The 12,748-nt window shown below is 33.9% G+C and overlaps 1 protein-coding gene across 5 annotated transcripts in view; it reads left to right on the plus strand.

The window, feature by feature from the left end:
- The window catches only part of LOC131068520 (biotin carboxylase 1, chloroplastic), a 49,901-nt gene extending 45,030 nt beyond the window's left edge, over positions 1-4,871 (plus strand). For all 5 annotated transcript variants that reach the window (XM_058003707.2, XM_058003706.2, XM_058003705.2 and 2 more), the window contains 3 exons: positions 3,995-4,041; positions 4,157-4,219; positions 4,437-4,871. In XM_058003707.2, the coding sequence (XP_057859690.1) occupies positions 3,995-4,041; positions 4,157-4,219; positions 4,437-4,484 (158 nt within the window). In that variant the 3' untranslated portion in view covers positions 4,485-4,871. The remainder of the gene's footprint in view (positions 1-3,994; positions 4,042-4,156; positions 4,220-4,436) is intronic.
- Positions 4,872-12,748: the final 7,877 nt, after the last annotated feature.

Consider the following 12,748-nt stretch of genomic DNA (forward strand, 5'->3'; position numbering starts at 1 on the left):
CTACTGTCAACCAGAAAGTGGCAGACAGCACAAGACAGGGACATCTAAGCTGATTTATAACATGGTGAAACAAAATTGAGATTTGTAACGGACATTAAGCTTGTCCAATGATAAAATATGCAATATTATGTGCAAAGATGTGCTGCATACTCCATAGTTCTTTAATAAGATAAATTAATGGGGGTTCTATAGGGGTCCCCACCTTGAAAAGAAACCCTAGATAATAGTACCAAAGACACTCAACCGTAAAAAGTAAAAACTCTAGACTGAGAGCTAGAGCCTACTAACGAAGCCCATTCCACTTACCTAACAGACACTAAATAACCCTAGTCAACATTTTTCTTTCTGTTTAAATTAAGACCTCAGAGGTATACTTAAAGATGCATTCTTTTTGGCTCTTGATTTCTTGTTTTTAACCATCTGGTGTTCACTATTTTTTGGTGAGTTGAGAGACTCCACCTCCATCTTACCATTACTAACCACTGAAGTATACTCTTCTCAAGAAGATACTACCTCCTGCTCCAAGGTATTTTGCAGTTCAAGACAATTTTCTGAGTTAAGTCAATTCATTTTTTTAATTTTTTCCTCTCTTGAATTAGCATGAAAATTAGCCCCAAATCCGGGAGAGGGATCTTTCTCCTCTGAGATTTTCTCTTCCTGCTTTTTCACCTGATCTATCCTTCCTTGGCTCCTTGGATTTTGAAGCTGCCTCAGGAGGCAACTCAACATCTTACACTTCATCATCCAAAATCTCCAGGGGATGCTTTATATTATTTGGAGGAGCTGGTACTAATGGTCAGCCAACTAATTGGTGCTGAGGGCTAGCAGTTTTCCATCAAGAGGATCTACCTGAGATCCATTGAGTTTTCTTACAATAACCAGCAGTATGCCCTATTGGAAAACAGTTCCAGCACCAAAAAGAAGTCTTCAAAATTTGAAGGTTGTTTCCAAATTTTCTTTCGTACTTTCAAACAAATTTCTTTAGGTAGGTCATTACTCATACCCATTTCTATAAGCATCCTTGCTATAGAAGCTAGAGAGTGCCTGAGGGTTTTTGGAGGGAGCAATAAATTAAGCCAAAGCATTACCTATATTCTTTAAAGTAGCTTGCATAAAAAATAGAGAGGCAGATTCAGGACTTTTACCCATAAAGGAAAACCCCTGAAGCTTTCTGTAAAAGTGTTGAAGCTAAGGAACCGCAGCTTCAGAAATAGAGTAGATTCCTGCCAAAACCACAACTCTTTCTCTATAACCCTATTTCTATCTTCTAAAGATCACAACCAACCACAAAGAAACCTTGCACACACAGCTACATAACCACTTGAGCTTTCAATAGAGGGTGCCATGATTGATCTATCCAAGTGTTAAGCATTGGAAGAGATGGACATGACAAACTGAAATGTCTCATCAGCCCCATCTCCTCTAGCATCTCCTCCCCCAGCTCCAATACCTACATCTTTGCACTCTTTACCCTGCTATCTGTTGCCTTCCTTTTGGAAGCCCTATCAACCGCCATCCCTTGATTAGTTTGTTAAATTATACCAGAATAAGAGAGTCTCTGCCAGCCCCTGCATATTGGCATTACCAGCAGGAAACAACACTTATTAATTATTCTTCTAGCTGCCATTCATTTTGATTGGCGTTATTGGGTCTACTTTAATACTCCTAAATACACTCTAGAGGAGCCTGTAGAATTTTCTCAAACATTTGTTCCTCACTGACATCCCCAAGTCCAGACATAGCATTCGTAACAGATATGCCAGTGGACAGATTACCCTTAGCTACTATCCTCTGTTCCTTATGGTGTTGGCATTATAACAGACAAGAAGAAGGTTGGCATTCCAATTACAATGAGAGATTGTTGGCATTTCAATAAGGATATTGAGAAGGTTGTTGATGACTATGGATATAACTGATTAAGGATGATTACTGTCTTAATATTATTATTTTGTCATTGATGTCAAGAAATTGATTTTCTAATTCAGTATGATGTTGCCATATCTTAAGAAGTATGATTTGATGAGTATAAAGATGTCGGTAAAAGACACAGAAAGAATATGATGAATAAGGGGATAAGTTATTCAATGGGCAACTATTACCGAGTTAGACAATGATGAGATCATGATGTTTAGATCGTTTTGATATCCTACATATGCTATTGTTTGAAAGGTTAATACTATACTATGTTACCGAGCAAAGAACCTAGTCGGTAAACCCTAAGGTTATCGCTATCGGTTAATGAAGGCAGAATGTCTACCGAGTGAAGTTTAGTATTTACCGAGTTACAACCGAGCTATAACAGAATGCATTAAATGTTTACATGTGATATTTAATGAAGGAAGTTGATGAGCTGGAGCGGATTAAATGATTGGTAAGCCGTGTATGAAGATTGTTAAAGAATCTATGGTAAAGAAAGATCGGTAGGAAGATCTACAGCTCAGATTGAACCGCAATACCCTAACACAAGTTCCAAGGTGAAAATGCAAGTTCCAAGGCGTGGTAAAACGTTCAGATCGAAAGATACATTGAACCTGGACAAGATTGAAGATCTGATGGCTATGATTGATCATGGGAAATGTGATCAAGGAGATTAAGCGGTTGGAAGATTGTTTATAAATAGGAAACTGTTGATAAACAATGTATGCGGGCAAGTGTATGCACATGGATGCTACATAGTGATTACCGAGCATAGAAGCTTGAAGACCTGTTTTGATAACAGAGTATAAAGCCCAGCAGAGGGACAAGATAAGTCCTATGAATTGATTGTATTAAGCAAATAAGAATCTGCTTCAACATTTTTAGATGTGAAGTTGCAGACATATTTTATTACTGTTATTTTGAGAAGTAGCAGAAAATCTCTTAACCGAGTGGACTTAACAGTCTTATTTGTAAAATCCTTTAGCAAGGTGACATTCTTATTGAGTGTTTGAAATCCTTTAACAAGGTCACTTCTAACAAGGTGAAGATCCTAACAGATCTGAGGGAAATCCTTTAACCGGGTCACATCTAGCAGTGTGTTTGTAATCTTTAACAGGATTTGCTTTTAACCGAGCATACTCTAGAAGAGTATATTTTTTAGTGGGTCCGAAATCCCACAGTGGTTTTTCCCTATTTGGGTTTCCACGTTAAATCTGGTGTTATATGTTTGTGATCTTATCTATTTATGGGTCTGCATGCATTACTGTTTTTCTGATAAGGTTACCGAGGTTGAATCTGTTGTTTTTATTGAAGGTTAAGTTTGAATGATTCACCCCCCCCCTCTCATATTGTTAGCTTGGCATCTGTACTAATCATATTTAGTATCAGAGCTATCATATGGAACCCATCAACCTGCATCAAACTTTTAGGGCATGCCATATATATTGCTCCAGTTTCTCCTCCATTGTAGCCTCCGATGGGCAAAGAGTTCGACAAGCTCCATGCAACCCTATTAAACCTTAACTGCATTTCTCTATTGTTATATACACTATGGGTCAAAACACACTATTGATGTAGTTATACTTGTTGGTACCTGTTCACTTTGATTATAAAATAAATTAGTAAAGCTATTATAGAAACTTTTTGTCAAATTTGGATGTCCACGGAGAAGTTCCTGACATGAATCACCCTCCAGCCTTCACTTAATTTGCAAACATGAACCTCATTTACTTAAAGCAATCAGATTTCTGCTTGTTTACAAATGAACCTCATCATGGTTGGTGGGTATAGGAACCGTAAAATAACATGTAAGTTAACTTTTATTCATTTTTGCTATTAAGGTGTTGGTGAATGAGGAATTTAGGGTAAGGATAACAGCATAGGTTTTTTGTAGGAAATATTCTTTGAATATGCCTTAGTACTAATCTAGTGGTTTATTTTCCTTAACTAAAATATAGCATGTTTAGGATTTTCCATTTCAAGCATGCCAATATTCAATTACGAAAAATCACATTGATTGAATTGTTTATATTTGCTTGCCTGTTGATTGGTTTTGATACTTAATCCCATTTTGCAGGAATACCAACTACGATTGACTATCATAAGCTTATTCTTGATGTTCAGGTCTTATCTAACATCCTCAAAGACATCCCTTATTGATGTTGCTTTTCTTATTTATAATTGGGTTGCATTATCAGTCAATATCTCCGAGGACTGATGTGGATGGACTTTATTACAGGATTTTAAAGATGGAAAAGTTGATACAGCATTCATTCCCAAGCATGAAGAAGAGTTAGCTGCTGTATGTTTTACCATCCTTTTGTGCTTTGTTTACCTTTTTCTTTTTCTTTTTCTTTTCATGTACACAAAACCCATTTTCTGATCGTGTTTTTCATTTTTACCAATGGAAGGAACCTAAAAGCATTAGTGAAGTTAAATGATGACTATTATGTGTCCTCTCTTTCTTATCTTCCAATTTGTTCCTGGATATCTAATATTCAATTGTTTTATTGTTGCAGCCTGATCAAATTCTGCGTTCACCTACAACTGTGAAAGCATTGCCTTGAAATCAAGTTTAATCATGCGATCATCATTACAGGCAGCATTGATTGCTTTTTTCCTGTGGCAGTCACAACTTGTTTTAGAGGCTACAGTGTATGCAGAAAGAAGCTAGTTAATAATTGAGTCTTCAATTTCAAAAGTAAAGTTGCCTTTATATCCCCTTCAGTTGTAGTTTAATTCTGGAGGTCGTTGAGTTGTCTGTTAATGTCAAAATTATTGTTCCTTGGTCTCTTTCATGGCTGTCTTCTCCTGTAGCCATTATTATTTTTGAACTCATTGATGTGATCCATATTTTTAGTCTGAAATCTTCTCAAATTTTGGCTCTTCATCTATCTTTGACTGGATGAGAAGACTTTTTTTCTGCTATTGTAATACATGCGATTTTGTTTTCACTGATTGAAATATGCATGTTGGGATACATAATGAGATAAATATTGCCATGCATGTAATTGGAATATGAGAGAAATTAGGATCATCTGAAATCCAAAGCCTGTCTTATTGCTTGGTCAGATTCAATAAAAATCATGTTTTTGTTATTAAAATGACCACCCAATGGTGGTAGTGTAGGTGTAGATAGAAAAAAAACAATGGCAACATTTTGGCGTGGTAGACAATAATTGTTAGCTTCGTCACATGTTATAACAGTAGTTCTTACGACCTTCTGCAAGCTTGTTACAAATAAAGTTGCATGTCTCACCACTAAAATATTTATACGAATCATTTCACAAATCTATTATCTAGGCACAGTGCCTATGATTTGAACCTGGATATTTATCGTGCACTCAAGCCTTTACTATTGCTTAATATGTGCTAGACCTTCCATATAGAACCCAAGCATTTACCACTATTCAGGGTGCACATATGATTCGAACCTGGACTTTCCCCAAGTTCTCAAGCCTTTACCATCACTTAGGGTGCACCGGACCCCAATATGGAATATCCAATCCTTTAACATTACTCAGGGTGTACATATCCATTGTTGAATTTCATTCAACATCTATGTAACATGCATAGCCCAATAATTATCAATAGTGTATAAATTTGAGGTATGCATATGCACTTTGACCATGCCCCATATACTATGTTTTTCCCTTATGGCTAGTGTTAGCCACTATAGTTTTAGCGCAGGCTAAGTCATCATTGTTGTCGTGGCTGAGTCTGTAAATAAAAATGCTATCATAAGATCAGCTTGCACACTACTATGGAAGATAGTGGTAATTAAGCTTTAGAAATTCGTTGTGATTATACCAACTTTTTAGTATTGTAGTGCTTCTAGAATGGGTTAGACTTTCAACATAAATAACCATGTTGAAAAATCATCTTCTACTACGAGATTCTACACGTGCCATATCTATAACATGGCTGTAACTATAATTTCAGTTGCCCATAACGAAGGCAGCACCACTACTAAAGATAGCACAGGACACAGCCAGCCAGATGGGAGATCTACGTTCTTTGCAGCTCATGTGGCTGCAGTTTTTCATCCATTTGTACTCTGCGTCGAATCAATAAAAATAAATAAACACACACATCTATATTTAGAATAAATTATGTAAAAGATTTGGAAAGATGTTATGATGAACACAGTTATTTTATTTGTCCACTATTCCACTTAATAAATAATTATTTTTTAATATTTCTAGTAATCTCTTTACATAGAAATTTTTTTATTAAGACTAAATTATTTTGATATTCTGAAATTATTATCAAACTTTTTGCAAAAGCAAAATAAATTTGAAAATAAAAGATTGAATTGTTATCATATCATTATATTTTTAATTTTGTATTATTCTTATACTTATCATTGCAAACTAAGTGAATTTTTTTTCATTCATTTTCATGCTGCCATTGTAAAGCCCGTTCGGCATAATAAAATTCAATTAATAAGCTTTTGGTACTAATATAGTCTTATATGAATATTGTCACTGTCCTACAAACTTTGTTTGATTTCGTAGTAATATTTAACTATTTTGCTAATTTGTAGGTAATTAGGAACATTCTAATGTTCACAAAGAAATGTGAAAAGAAATGCCTTTAGCTTTATTTTCTAAATAGAAAGGGATAGTAAATGTAATCAAGCAATAATACATAAATTATCCTAGGCTAAGCTGTTGAAGTTGGGACACTTCTTAGAATTGATAAATAGAATATGAAGTTATTAGCTTCGCTTATATTGTGACTTGTGCATGAGTGCTATGTTCTTTGCTATTTGCTAAGATTTGAGAAAGTTAAGCTCCAATAGATAAGATGATTGTAGTTTTGTTTAGATTAAGATATCATTAGAACGAACTTTCTCATTTGTGAGAGGTCACTTACCCTCTCTTTTGGCCTCAATTAAATCTTTGAATTGATTTAATGATTTTGAACAAGATTTAAGACATATTAAAGGTAAAACATAAATGCCTAAATTGTCCTATTCATTTAAATTGTTTATGTAGTGCTCCTTTAATGTTTTAGTGCTCAAATGATAGATGCTAAGATGTTCAAGATGGATGGTTTCAAAAAAGAATTATAGTTTGTCCTATTAAACTACACCTCGACATCAAAATTCAAATATTTTGTGCTTGAGTCAATGGGAAATGACTAATTGGAATAGGGTTAGATTGGCCCCATGTTGCTTTTGATTTGAGAAAGTTGGGGTAAAAAACTATGCATGTGGTTTTAAACTAGGGGAGAGGACCTAGTAGCCCACCATAACTTAGGAACCCTAAGCTCCTAAAGTGTACATCAAGTTTTAATAATTTTTTTATTGTTTCAATGCCCCCAATATTACCCTACCCTTGATATTGGGAACAATGCTTAAGTGGTAATAGCCAAAATGTTACAAAAAAATGTTTAAGCATACATAAATGTTAGCTAAGATATAATCATGTGAGCATAAGCATGTGCCCTATGAGATGTAAGCATGGAAGCATAAGTTTTAAGTGAACATGGTAAGCATACAATAATATGATGCAATATCCAAGTGATCATACAAGCAATAACATAAATGAGATGCCTCTTTTGGTGTGAATACGGTTGTTTCCCTAACTAGTTTTACTATTGGGTCTTATTCACCCCTTGTCACTTAAGTTTACTCGAGGCACATTTTAAGACATTTTCATTTTGTCCCGTGTCATAAAATAAAGACATTTTTCATAATTTCATGCTGATCTATGTCTCACCTTGGCCTATATAACCAAGAGTTTCTTATTCATATACTTGGTATTTTATTTATGTTCTTTGATAAGAGCTTATAGTTTATTCTTTTCATATTGATCTTTCAAGTCCTTTATGCTTTCCATTAGGTTCTATATTGTGGGTAATCGTCTTCATAGCCAAATTTACATGGTACCAAATTAAATTAAGTGCCATTGGTTAGTCTTTTGGGGCAGATCTTGTATTTTCTTGAAACATTGACTAAACTCTTCTCTTGCATCCTTGCATGACTTAAGAATAAAAAATGTAATAGAAATATTAGATTCAAAGTTTTTTTTTTTTTTTTTGTTGCGCTAGAGTTATCCCTGTGACCCAACCCAATTCCCAACCCGCCTTGCCTTGGACTTACTTGTTGTCAAGTTGGGGTCAGAGAGTGGCGAGCTAAGGCGAGACTAATCCTTTGGGGATGCATGCAATCACCTACAAACCACGTGCATTGGGTAAGCCCAGGCTTCGAAGTCAAACCCAGAACCAATGGGGAACAAACCCACAACCCAAGCTAAGTCCACTACATATGGCTTTATATTGCAATGAACTAGAACTTAACTATATTAATTTTTGTTACTAGTTTATGCTTATTTTATATGGAGTAACATATGGCTTTGTATTGTAATGATATTTGACAGATTGATGAAGCAAATATGAGTTCACCATTACATTCGGCGCTTGAAAAAATTATTATGACTTGTGTTGCATCCTAGTTGAAGAATGGAGGTTAAATCTATAAGGATTTGAATTTAAGAGGTGATTATTAGATATAGAATGTAACCATGATTTTTGAGAATTTTGGGTCAAATCTAGCCTTGTAATTGCTTATAAATATCCCAAGAACCAAAAGATTGATTGCCAATTTGTTGATTTTGAAACATTTTGTTCACGACCTTTGAAAAAACTGTCCCTTAGTTGGCCATATGAATCAAAATATTTTACATTACTTTTTTCTATTGTATAGGTATTGGGACAAGTAGGATGTTATGATTTTTCTAATTATTTTTTAGATTAAGAAAATTGCAACAATTTTTTTTGGGTACATGAATTGACATTCTCTATGTAGACTTGTTGGGCCTTGTATGCCATGCCATTGCACTTGGCCCCCTCCACAAGGCCCACACACCTTTGGAGAGTTCTAGGTTATATTAGCTATAGACCCCCCTTCTAGGGAGGATGACCCTTGCCTAGGAGGGTCTAATCCCTTGCTAGATGCCTACTCATAAGCTTTTGTGATCTTTAAAAACATTTCTTTTAGATTTGCTGAAGTTGACATTTTTCCTAGTAGTGTTTGTGATGATTTTTCCAAATATGGTGGCTCCTTAAACTGGCCAATAGTCATTTAGATTGAGTAGCCACCATTAAAATTGTTCAACGTTTCGATTTAGTAGTAGTTTCTCAAAATATAGTAGTGATGTTTTTCTAACATCAGTAAGTGGTATTGAAATTTTCTTTTCACCGTTGTAGTTTTTTAATTTGCAATTCAATTTCAGAGACTGATATCTTAAGCTCATGACCTTTTTTGACCTTTTTTAATTTGGGTTATTTTTTTGCAATCTATGTGGTGAAGTAAATTGGTTTAGATTTCGATACACAATTTTTTTTTTCAAAATTTACGGTTTTCCACTAGTGATGTTGTTAGTTCTTGCTTTGAAACTTTCAAGGCTCTATTTGAGCTCATAAATGCTTCTTTTCAATTGCATATTTTTGGAAAGCGCATACTTTTTTGTGTACTTCACATTCATGGTATTGGTTTGTATTTATTGTGATAAAAAAATTCATTCAACATAATAGCTTTATTTTGGCAATTATAAAGCATTGAAATCAAATTTCATTTTGTATTTTTTAGCAAGTGGCAATTGTAACGTCACTAATCATAAAATGCCAAATTATATTTTCTTTTGGAGGTTCTTTGTTTGAGTAATTTGGGGGAGCAAGGGTCGAAGGGGGATAAGACGAGGGGTGTTATGTGTTTTTGAATTTCCTTTTCCTAGATTATCCTATTGTTTTGACCATTTTAAGAATACTCTCATGGGTCTACTAATTCATCCTTCAATTATTCAATTGAAAAGAGAAAATATAAGGCTTGGCAAGATGGTATGATGAAGCATTTCCAACGGCTTAACATCTTGCTCTATTTCTATGAAATTATTTCTAAGCCACTTCTAGATTGGTAGAATCATCTATGGTATTCTAAAGATCACAATATCATTGAAATTATTTGTTGTCATGTTGACACCAAAACAATGTCGTCTCAAGGTTTGATTCCCTTCATGCTTGTTGGACTAAATTTTAGGAAATTTGTTGAGATCTAGATTACCCTCCTTTCTTAGATGATCCAATGTTGGATTATATTATTCCCTTAGATCCTGTAGTGTAGAAAAATTGATCCTTATGAAGGAATATAGTCTCCTCAAGAATTAATATCCTACTTTACATTTAGATGAATTAAAAGTTCTTTTCTACTTGATCCATTTTTTTTAATATATAATGACTATAGTAGTGATGTTTTTCTAACATCAACAAGTGCTATTGAATTTTTTTTCCCTTCATTGTAGTTTTTGAATTTGTAATTCAATTTTGAAGACTGATATTCTAGGCTCATGACCTTTTTGATCATATTTCATTTGGGCCATTTTTTTTGCTAATTGCGGTGATGCAAATTTGTTTAGATTTTGATACACAATTTTTTTCAAAATTTATAACTCATCACAAGTGATGTTGCTAGTTCTTGCTTTAAGAACTTTTAATGCTCTATTTGAGCTCATACATGCTTCTTTTCAATTGCATTTATTGGAAAGCATGTGTTTTTTGTGTACTTTTCATTAGTGGTATTGGTTTGTATTTATTGTGATAAAAATATTCATTCAACATAATAGCCTTATTTTGGCAATTGTAAAGCATTGAAATCAAATACAATTTTGTATTTTTTAACAAGATGCATTTGTAACCTCAATAATCATAAAATCCCAATTGTATTTTCTTTGGGAGGTTCTTTGTTTGCGTAATTTGGGGGAGCAAGGGGAAAAGAGGGGCTAAATGAGGGGTGTTATGTGGTTTTGCATGTTCTTTTATTGGATTAGTCTATTGTTTAACCACTTTGAGAATACTTTCATGGGTCTACTAATTCATCCTTCAATTATTCAATTCAAAATTGGGAACCATAAGGCTTGGCAAGATTGTATGATGAAGCATTTACAATGGCTTAACACCTTGCTCTATTTATATGAAATTATTCCTAAGCCCTTTCTAGATTGGTAGAAACATCTATGGTATTCTAAAGATCTCAATATTGTTGGAATTGTTTGTTGTCATGTTGACACCAACACAATGTCATCTCAAGGTTTGATCCCCTCGTGCTTATTGAACAAAAATTCGGGAAATGTGTGATCTAGATTATCCTCAATCAGATGATCTAGTGTTGGATTGTATTGTTCCCCTAAATGATTGTGATAATGTTTTTATAGTGTATAAAAATGTATCCTTACAAAGGAATATAGTCTCTTTGAGAATTAATATCCTACTTTACATTTAGATGAATCATTTTTTTCTATTTGGTCCATCCTTTTTATAGAATAACTATAGTAGTGATGTTTTTCTAATGGTAGCAAGTGGTATTGAAAATTTTGTTCTCTTACCATTGTAGTTTTTGATTTTTTAGAGACTGATATCTTAGGCTCATGACCTTTTTGGGCACTTTTTATTTGGGTAATTTTTTTACAACCTATGTGGTGATGAAAATTAGTTCAAATTTTGACACATTTTATTTTTCAAAATTTGCTGTTTGTCATAAGTGTTTTTGCTAGTTCTTGCTTTGAGAACTTTCAAGGCTCTATTCGAGCTCACACATGCATCTTTTCAACTGCAATTATTTGGAAAGCACATTTTTTTTGTGTACTTCACATTGGTGGTATTGGTTTGTGTTTATTGTGATATAAAAATTCATTCAACATAAGAGCCTTATTTTTGTAATTGTGAAGCATTGAAATCAAATACCAGTTTATATTTTTCAGCAATTGGCATTCACAACTTCACTCATCATAAAATTCCAAATAACATTTTCTTTGGGAGGTTCTTTGTTTGAGTTATTTGGGGGAGCAAGGGGCAAAGTGGGGTGGGACAAGTGGTGTTATGTGGTTTTGTGTTTTCTTTTCCTAGATTAGTCTATTGTTTGATTGCTTTGAGAATACTCTCATGGGTCTACTAATTCATCCTTGAATTATTCAATTGAAAAGTGGGAACTATAAGGCTTGGCAAGATGGTTTGGTGAAGCATTTCCAATGGCTTAACCTCTTCCTCTATTCCTATGAAATTATTCCTAAACCACTTCTAGATTGGTAGAATCATCTATGGTATTCTAAATGTTATCCTTGTTTTCAGTTTTACAGAAAACAAGATAACTCCCCTACGAATTTTTGAATTTGTTCTCATTTCTCTAAGGTTTGTGTTTTGAGGTATTTTTGTCGCCTCATTTTGTCCTTGAATATTTGTTATTCAATCTTGAAAATCTCATCTTATTAGTTAAATTTTAACTAAAACTGATGATTTTCCTGTTTTGGTGTAATATCGGGTTTAAGTCCAACTTTACACCATCTTTGGTCTTCAAGTGTAAAATCGGATTTAAAACTTGATATTACACTTGTATGTTTTTCCTAACTGTGTTTCGGACTTATAAGTCCAATTTACACCTTTTAGGTCATATTGGTGCAAATCGGACCTATAAGTTTGATTTACACCATTATGAAGCACATATTGGCAATTAATGATTTAAGAGTCCGATTTAAATTGGGTTTCTTATCTTTTTATTATCAATTTGATTCTTTTTCTTCTTCATTGTTGTGTGGTGATCCTTTTTGCGCCAGAGCTATTCTTGCTTGGGATCGATTTTATCTTATTTGGGTATGTATTTTTGCTTTCCCCTTTGTGATTTATCACATTAGTATTTTAATATTAACAATTCAAATCAAAGTTTTTAAGTCCGATATGCATGTTAATATTAAAACTTGTATTATTGTTTTGCATTAAAAACCCTAGTTGTGATGTGAGGTTGGGTTTGAGACTCGACACACACCAAAGCCTCAAC

This window comes from Cryptomeria japonica, chromosome 3 (genome assembly GCF_030272615.1).
Source record: "Cryptomeria japonica chromosome 3, Sugi_1.0, whole genome shotgun sequence".
In the NCBI taxonomy this organism is placed as follows: domain Eukaryota; kingdom Viridiplantae; phylum Streptophyta; class Pinopsida; order Cupressales; family Cupressaceae; genus Cryptomeria; species Cryptomeria japonica.